This window comes from Asparagus officinalis, unplaced genomic scaffold, assembly GCF_001876935.1.
Source record: "Asparagus officinalis unplaced genomic scaffold, Aspof.V1 AsparagusV1_Un735, whole genome shotgun sequence".
Lineage (NCBI taxonomy): Eukaryota > Viridiplantae > Streptophyta > Magnoliopsida > Asparagales > Asparagaceae > Asparagus > Asparagus officinalis.
The window spans coordinates 16,525-26,243 of record NW_017972995.1 but is presented as its reverse complement, the minus strand read 5'-3'; the positions used below and the strand labels follow the sequence as shown (position 1 = coordinate 26,243).

Below are 9,719 nucleotides of genomic sequence, written 5' to 3'. Positions count from 1 at the left end.
CTTCAATCTCAGCTTCTGTGGCACCACTAGTAACAATGCCAATAACGTAGTTAGCAACCCTAACAATTCTGGTTTCTTGATGGCCGACCAGGCGAACGCAGAACCGATGACTCTCTTCGCTGGAACCTACATGGGCGACTATACCGAGCCAATGCAGCTTCCTCAGATGTCGGCGACGGCCTTGCTTCAAAAGGCAGCGCAGATGGGGTCCACGACTAGCGACGGATCAGGTGCAGCAGCGTTCGGGGGCATAACTAGGGCGCAGATGGAGAACGAGGCGAACCTACAGGATCTTATGAACTCTCTAGCCAATGGAAATGCCGGGATCTTCGATGGGTTTGGGCACCATCAGGGGTTGAATGAGATGGATCATCATCCACATGAGAGCAAGTTGCACCAGAGTTTAATGGGAGGGGGTTCTGATGGACTGACTAGGGATTTTCTCGGTGTTGGGAGTGTGGTTAGGGGTTTAGGGGGTGGATTGGGTCAGAGAGATCAGAATCAAATGGGCTCATTGAACTCGGGCTCAACGGGTGGCAGCCGGAGTTTCGGAGGTGGGGCCTTGCAGTGAGAAGAATGGTGCAAGGAGGAAGAAGATGTAGGTGAAAGTTAAAGAGAAAGAGAGAGAAGTAAAATATAGCAAGTAGGAATGTAACTCAACTTAGTGAACTTGTTGAAGTGTTTGTGTTAAGTTAGTGCAGTGTTAAGTACTGTTTTTGTTAGTGTTATAGTGTTGTTAAAGTTGAGGAAACTTGTGTCGTAACTCTCAACAGTTGAGGATAGATGTAAGTCCTTAATTGGAAATATATAGAGTTCTTGTTTAATTTTAGCCTATTTTTGTGATTATTGTTTTTCTAGGAAAGGTTCGGCAAGGTGAAATAGGAGGAGATTCTTGTTGGAGGTAAGGGCTAAATATGCGTGGGGTAGTAGTAGTGGCAGTACAATATATGTGGTTAATGGGTGCATTTTTTAATGTGAAAGCATGTGATTGTCTAAAATTGGGGAAACCCATGTAACTCTCATCATATGAGAAGATGTAACTCCATAATTAGAAATATATAGAGGAGTTGGGTAAGTTTAATCTACTTTTGACGTGTTTTAAAAAGTTGAGATGATAGGTTTTATGTGAAAGGTTGAGCAAGGTGAAAGAAGAGGAGATGCTTTTTAGAGTAAGGCTTACTATACATGAGATAATAGTGGGAGTACAAGTAGAATATATGTGGTGAATGGGTGCTTTCTTCAAAGTTGGAGCACGTAATTAGCCCTACATCCTTGGATCCCAACAATTTATGTGCTGGCATGTTCCCCTTGTGTTGTATTGTCTAGCATCATCATATGTCCTCGCCTCTCTCTCTCTCTCTCTCTCTCTCTCTCTCTCTCTCTCTCTCTCCCATGTGTGCATGTGTATGTAATTATTTTAGTGTGAGTGAGAAAAACTTATGCATGCCTTTTGTTTTGCTTGTGACTACATGTGTGCATCTGTATTTCTGTGTTTGTTTGTGTTAAAGAGAGAGAGAGAGGCGTTAATAAGGATGCAATAGATCTAGAGTGAGATTCATATTTTCTCCATTTCAATATAAACATCAGTCTTTACATCATAAACCTCTATTATTTGGTGGATGGTTATAATTTAATGTTTTAGCTGAAAAATTTTAATACAATTCACAGAGGATATCTGTTATTTGAGATTAATGGGTATCATATGTCATATGAGAGGAGTCATATGAGAGGATTCCTTCATATACAATGATGTGGCACAATCTCCAGTAAGTGTGGTTATGATGCATTCTCTCTCCTATTTTATTGACTTGGTGAAGATTGTGTCATATTATTGTATATGAGGGAATCCCCTCATATGACTTATGATACCCATTAATCTCTTGTTATATTTAGAAATAAATCATAGCAATCTAAATAATGAGTATAANTTTCACGTCCATGGGATGTCGGTTTACCAGGGCAAATAAGCAGGAGGCTCATGATAGGGTTTGGTCCAGAATAGACAAAGCTTTTGTAAATCAACACTGGGTTGATACTTATGCTAACATTTATGTTGATTTTCTACCTAAAAATGTGCCTGATCACTCATCTGGTGTAATACTATTGGTGGTATTTCCTCAGCATGGAGTAAGAAGTCCTTTAGATTTTACAGAATGTGGACTCAGCATCGCGATTTTCTCTCTTTGGTTAGAAGAGTTTGGCTTTCTAATATACATGGTTGTAGGATGTATATCCTTTCTCAGAAGCTAGAACTTCCTAAGAAGGAATTATCCCTTCTAAATAAAAATAATTTCTCTAATATCTCAAATCAGATTATCCACCGTAAATCTTACTTGATGATGTAAAGCATAAGCTTCAGACTGATCAATTGAATCATCTTTTGGTTGAAGAGGAGAGAGTCTAAGTACTCAAGGTTAATTGCTATACTAAATCCCTCTATTATCAACAAAAAATGTATTGGAGTGCCTTTTTCATGTGGTAGGCTGACTAGAGTCCAATGTCAACCTCTTATTGATAAGCTGCTTACAAAAATCAATTGATGGCATGCTAGGAGACTATTATGCAGACCGGGTAGCATGGATCAGGTCTGTGTTGTTTGGCATTCAGATATATTTGACTAATGACTTTCTCTTACCAAATTAAGCAAGTTCTGAAAAATATAAACTCAGTTTGTAGAAGTTTCTTTGGGGAGGGAGTGAAAAAAAAATCCCCCACGTTTGCGTGGAAGGATGTATGAATATCAAAAAAAAAAAAAGGTTGGGGGTCTTGGCTTATATCATGCTGAGGGGTGGGATCATTCTTCTATTGCACATCTCTACGGATTAAATGGGTTCATGAGGCTTATTTGAAGTCTTATGATATATGGCATGTTAAATCTAAGTCCACTGATGTCTGTCAATGGCAATGGAAACAAGTGCTTAAAGATATCTGTTACTTATCATAAACTTTATGATCATGATTCACCTTCTGCTTGGTGTCCTCTTGTTTAGGGGCCCTTAAATATGCCTAAACACGGTCAAATTGAATGGCTTGCAGCACGGGAGAGGCTCCTCGAGGATGAAAGTTATTGATCCTGACCGTTGTTACTTTTGTCAACAGGAGGAGCAAAACTTGGATCATTTTTGTTCTTGAAGTGTTCCTATTCTTCCTCTATTTCGAGTTCTGTAATGGCATGGAATTTACTTACTCGTTACCCTTCTTCTTGGCATGAAGTTCTACAGTGGCATACTTCTCTGCGTAGGGTTGAACTTATCACTTATAAGACCCTAGAAGTAAGTATCGCAGCAAGCTTGTATATCATCTTTGGTTTGAAAGAAATAGGAGACATTATTCACCCAAGTTGCTATGATTAAAAGAGAGGTCCTAACCAACGTGTTTAAGGCTCGTATTCCTTGTTATTCTATGTATAGATATTTGTGATTCTTAAAGAATTTTATATTATTTTGTTTTGATTGACTCATCTGATCAGGTATGCCTAAGTTTTATGTTGTGTACATATTTTTCACATGGTTAATGACATTTTCATTTTTTTTTAAAACAGTCTAAATATGATTGCGCATTTATGCTTAAAGTTATTTGGCTACTGTACGTCACATATAGTTAATATAGTTAACATTGAAAATATACTTTATTTTAGTGATTTCTTTAGCGTTAAAGGGCGAGGTGTATAATATAATCCTCTTTCAATGTGAAGAATGTCATAAATTAAGTTTAGACTATAGCCACTTAACAGCTATATTCTATTCGCAGTTTCAAACTACAAAAACTAATTAAAATGTCCAAACCAACATTCCATCTTGAGATTCTCAGACAATTATTCCCTGCAGTCAAAAAACTGATTGACCACGCATCTTGACCCTAGTTGACTCCTAATTTTGACAAATGAAAAGATCTACCCCTCTGTCTATCGTGCGCTGCTTGTTCCTGATGCGGTGCATGGTAGCAGTGTTTTTTGATGTTTTCCTACTTGTTTTTTACTTTGTTATTTCTTTCTGTGCGTTTGGTTTTGTCTCCTCCATACGAATCTTGGCAGCGGGGTGGTACCACTATGGACGACGAAGCTGACACTGAATGCGATGTCACGCTGTTATTTTTTTAATGTCAAATATAGTTTATATTCTTATCCACCTTGTATTTTACTTTTCTATGTCAAATTATGATCTTTTGTGAATTAAAATTTTATTTATATAAAAATAATCTTTCGTTGATATCAAAAGACCATTCCAACTACTTTTGTGAATGGCGGTTTGAATGGCGTATGTTAGAAGGCGATTTTTTTGTTTCTAACATACGCTCCGGCCAAGATTTCGATGGCAAGAAAGAAGAAATTCAATGGAAAAAAGATCCTCAATCTAGGTCTTCGAGCTTCAAATTCAGATTTATGTTCTCTTGATGATCAGTCTGTTGATGGGTTTGATGAAGAGGAGAATTCTATCATCATGAATTCTACTGGACCTCAAGGAGCGAAGAAAAAGAAATCCATGGCGATGATCCTCAGAGATTGTTCTCAGGTATCCTCTCATCCTTTAGAGATTCAATTGAGTAAAACTCCATCCAGGGGTAAAGAAATTGATAATTCTTGTAAAGAAGTGGGAAGTTCTTCAAGAATCTCTTGGGCGGAAGAATCTGAATTTGAGAATCAGCATTCTCATATCAATTCTCCTCATAATAATGATGCGGATAAATCAAGAACTGAGAATGTTTCTTTGGTTTCGGCTGAAAAATTTGGATCTGGAATATTGATTACAGAGTCTGATAAATCAAGAAATGAGAATGTTAATTTTCCTCCATTGAAATCTGCAAATGATGATAACATTCAAGTGCAGGAAAAATCTCCTAAAAAAAGCTGGGTTAGTTGTTTTGCTGATAATAGAAAAGCAGGAGGTGGTTTGCCGCTGGAATTTTTACCTCCTGATGCAAAAGATACTATGTCTTTTAATGATGAAGAGTGGAATGAAGGAATTTCTATGTGGCAATTTTCTTTAGTTGGTCAGGTTCTTGGATTAAATGTTGGTTTCAAAGCTATGGAAAATTATGTTAGGAAAATATGGGCAAACTTGGCCACTCCAGATATATTCATTCTAAAACCTGGAATCTTCTTGTTTAATTTTAAAAGCAAAGATGAGATGAGTGAGATTTTAGAAAATGGCCCATGGTTTTTTGGATCTCGGCCGCTCTCATTGAAGACTTGGTCCTTTGGTGATGACATTGAAAAACAAAATGAATGCATCTACCCTGTTTGGATTCATCTACCAGCCTTGAAGCTTAACTTGTGGAATGCTAAAAGTATAAGTAAAATTGCAAGCGCTGTTGGTCATCCAATTACCACGGATAAACTTACAGCTAATACTTACAGCTAATAAGAAAAGATTAGCTTATGCAAGGGTTCTTGTGGAAGTGACTATGCCTTCTCCTCTTCCAGATTGTATTACCTTAAAGGGTCCAGATGGCAAACTTTATAATCAAAAGATTTTATATGAGCTAAAGCCTAGATGGTGTAATCACTGCAAGATTGTGGGGCATGACACTCTGTACTGTAAGAGATTTCCTAGAATTCAGAGATGGATTCCAAAAGTTTCTGCAGCTCAGAATACACAAAAAAAACCTGTGCATGTTTCTAATGTCAATGATATTCCCCCAAAGATTCAGATAACAGTAGCTCCTACTCCCCCAAATGATCCAGTACCTATACTTAATATATCACAAATGTCTGGTGGGGAGGATGAAGTTTCAGCTGTAAGCTTGCCTGTGCATGTTTCTCAGATTAGTGAAAAGTCTGGAAAATTTCAGCAGCAGGATAAGGAAAAGGAATTATCACCTAATTCTCATGAGTTTCAAGGACAGCAAGTGTGCACAACTCCACAGTTTTCAGGGTTGCATAGTCTTGTGCATGGAGTACATGCACAACTTACTAATTCTGGAGGCAATTTTCAAGTCCATCAAACTAGCAATGCTTGGACTCAAGTTCAAAGTAATAAGCAGAGGAAAACATATACTCCAGCAAATTCTTTCTCTCAACTTGAGTATCTTGAATTGGATCCCTCAGTAATAGATAGAGGGGGTGTTCTTTTTTGATGAATCTATCTTTTTGGAATGTGAGGGGTTTAAATAGACCCTCAAAACAACAAATGGTTAAGCATCATTTATGGCAGTATCACATATCTTTTATTGCTTTACTGGAAACTAAGATCAAAGATTCATTATTGCCAGAAAGTACAAGGAAAATTGCAAAGAATTGGAATTGGATGTCTAATGTAAGAAGTCCAGGTAAAGCCAGAATCTTGATCCTATGGAATCCTAATGTGTTGGATATACATTTGATTAGTTGTACTGATCAATGTATCACCTGCACAGTGAAATCTTTTGATGGTAAACTTGATTGTGTAATATCCTCTATCTATGGTTTCAATCATCTGCATGCAAGGAAAGCATTATGGTCTGATTTAAAGTCTATACACCAAACTATTGGAAATACACCTTGGTTGTTATGTGGAGATTTTTAATGCTATCACAAGCAATGAAGATAAAATTGGAGGATGTATGCTCAATGATTCTGACATAGAGGATTTCAGAGCTTTTATAACTGACTGTCAACTTGCTCAAATGAAAACCACTGGATGCTTTTTTACCTGGAACAATAAGCAGGACCATGGTTCTAGGATCTAGAGCAAATTGGACAGAGTGCTTATTAATGATAACTGGATTCAATCTTATAATACTAGTCAAGTGGAGTTTCTTGTGCCAAAAATTTCTGATCACTCTCCTGGACTTATTACTGTTAGTGAAGAAAGTTATCAAGGTAAGAAACCTTTCAAATTTTTCAGGATGTGGGCAAAGCATGATTGTTTTCTCCCCACAGTATCTAATGCCTGGCAACAAAGGATCAAAGGGTGTGCTATGTTCTCAGTATGCTCAAAATTGAAAAATCTAAAAATTGCTTTGAAGGATATTAATAGGAAATTCTTCTATAATATTAGTGAACATGTTTATCAAGCACAGCAAGCTCTGGAAGATGTTCAAAAAGGTTTACAGGTTGACCCTATGTCTTCTGATCTAATTGAACAGGAAAAGAAATGCATTTCAAAATTCAACACCTTGAAGGATTATGAGTTATCTTTTTTCAAACAAAAGGCAAGAATTGCTTGGAGTGTTCAAGGTGATAGATGTACAGAATTTTTTCATTCAATGGTTAAAGCTAACAGACATCACAATAGAATCATGCTTCTATATAATAATTTGGGTCAAAGACTTACTGAAGGAGATGATATTGCAAATGAATTTATCACTCATTTCAAAAGTCTGATGGGGACTGCTGTGGATACTACTCCTCCTAACATCAATATTATTCATTCAGGGCCTTGTTTGGATGATTCTCAGGCTAGGGAATTAGTTAATCCAGTTACTAAAGAAGAAATCAAAAGAGTTATTTTTTCCATGTCTGATAATAAAGCTTCAGGACCAGATGGTTACAATGTTGCCTTTTTCAAGTCTACTTGGAGTGTGGTTGGAGAGGAAGTCACTCAAGCTGTCGAGGAGTTTTTCAAAACAGGAAAACTGCTGGGTAAAGTTAACTCTACTGCTATATCTCTTATTCCAAAAATTAAATGTCCTAATTCTTCTTCAGATTTTAGACCCATTTCTTGTTGTAATGTTCTATAAAAGTTCATATCAAAAATCTTGGCTAATAGGATTAGAACAGTTATGGGTTCTATTGTCAATAATGCTCAGAGTGCATTTGTTGAGGGCAGACAAATTTCCAACAATATTCTTCCTGCTCATGAGCTGATTAAGAATTACAGCAGAAAATCCATCTCCCCAAGAGTTATGCTTAATATTGATATCAAAAAAGCATTTGATACTATCAGTTGGAGTTTTTTGAGGGATATGCTACAGGGTCTTGGATTCCCAAATAAAATGGTGGACTGGATTATGACCTGTATTTCTTCACCATTTTATTCTATTTCACTCAATGGCTCTCTTCATGGGTATTTTAGAGGAAAAAGAGGTCTTAGACAGGGGGATCCCCTATCTCCATATCTGTTTTTTCTAGGTATGGAATACCTCTCAAGAAGTTTGGATTTACTGAAATATGACAGACAATTTAATTTCCATCCACTATGTAGAAAGCTCAAGATAACTCATGTTATATTTGCTGATGATTTGTTATTGTTTAGCAAGGGTGATCTGATTTCAGTACAAAAACTGCAACAATGCTTACATGAGTTCAATTCTGTTACTGGCCTCTGTGCAAATCCAGATAAATGCCAGGTTTTCTTTGGTGGAGTAAATGAAGATACTAAAGATTCTATAAATGGTTACTTGGGATTTACTGTGGGTACTTTGCCAATCAGATATTTGGGGATGCCACTTGTTTGTAAAAGACTCTCATACCTAGATTGCAATCCTCTCCTCAGTAAAATCAGTAACCAATTTCAATCTTGGACCAAGGCAAAAAACCTCTCTTATGCAGGGAAAATACAGGTCATTAAAAGTGTTATCTTAGGAGTTCAGATATATTGGACATCTTGCTATATCCTACTTGTTGGTGTGCTACAGAAAATAGATGATATGTGCAGAAATTTCCTATGGGGTAGAGAGGATCATATTCATAAGCCTTCTTTAGTAGCTTGGGAAAAGATTTGCTGTGGAAAAAAATTTGGTGGCTTAGGCATTTTCTCTGCTCGATTATGGAACTTTGCCTCAGCTTTAAAAATCATTTGGGATATTCATATGAATAAGGAAGTTCTCTGGATAAAGTGGATACATGGCAAATACTTGAAGAACAGAGATATATGGCATGTTAACTCTAAACCTGGAGATTCATGGCTCTGGAGACAATTGTTAAAATCCAGAGACAGAGCTTTGGTCTTAGCTGGTGGAATTGATAATTTGAATCAAATTATGGTTTCTTGTTACAGAAATTCAAAGGTTAAAATTTCTGCTATATATCAAGCTTTTGTTCCTCACACTCCTCCAGTTCCATGGTATAATACAGTATGGGAGAAGATGAACTACCCCAAGCACTCGATCATTAGCTGGCTTGCTGTTCAGAATAGGCTACTGACACAAGATAGGTTAATGAAGATGGGTGTCATACAATCAAACAGTTGTTGTTTGTGTTCTGGTGCAGGTCCTGAGAATAGAGATCACTTATTTTTTGACTGTGAGTTTTCTCAAAATATCTGGAATAGGATTATGAATTGGCTAAATTTCAGATGGAGATCTTGTAGTTGGAGCTATCTTTTGAACTGGTATAACAATTGTCTAAGAGGCAAGGGTTTTAAGAAGGGAATCAAAAGATTGGCTTTCTCGACAACTTTGTACAAAATATGGGGTGAGAGGAATAGCAGAATTTTCTTACTGAAATCCAAGGGGATTGAGCAGCTGGTAAAAGAGATCAAGGTGGACATTTTGATCATTGCTCTCAATGGTTCTACAACACCCGAAGATAGAGACTGGATTATCTCACTGTAGATTTTGGTATCTTTGAGGGATATTAGCCCTAGTTCTCTGTAACTGTATCTAGTTTTTCTCTCTTTTTTTGTGAGAATCAGGTTGTATATAACTTTCAAATTTGGTTTGAATGAATAAAAATTTTCATTGACCAAAAAAAAAGACCATTCCACTACACTTACAAAACTCTGAATATTCTGTGAGGACTGAGTGTTGCATCTTTATATTCTAACATAACGTTGCAGGCGGAGCATCACTTTTATAAG

The 9,719-nt window shown here is 36.9% G+C and overlaps 1 protein-coding gene across 1 annotated transcript in view; it reads left to right on the top strand.

Moving 5' to 3' along the window:
- Window positions 1-900, top strand: part of LOC109828119 (protein indeterminate-domain 5, chloroplastic-like) — a 5,027-nt gene extending 4,127 nt beyond the window's left edge. Inside the window, exon 5 of the mRNA XM_020395154.1 lies at window positions 1-900. Within this exon, the coding sequence (XP_020250743.1) occupies window positions 1-571 (571 nt within the window). The 3' untranslated portion in view covers window positions 572-900.
- The last annotated feature ends 8,819 nt before the right edge of the window (window positions 901-9,719 follow it).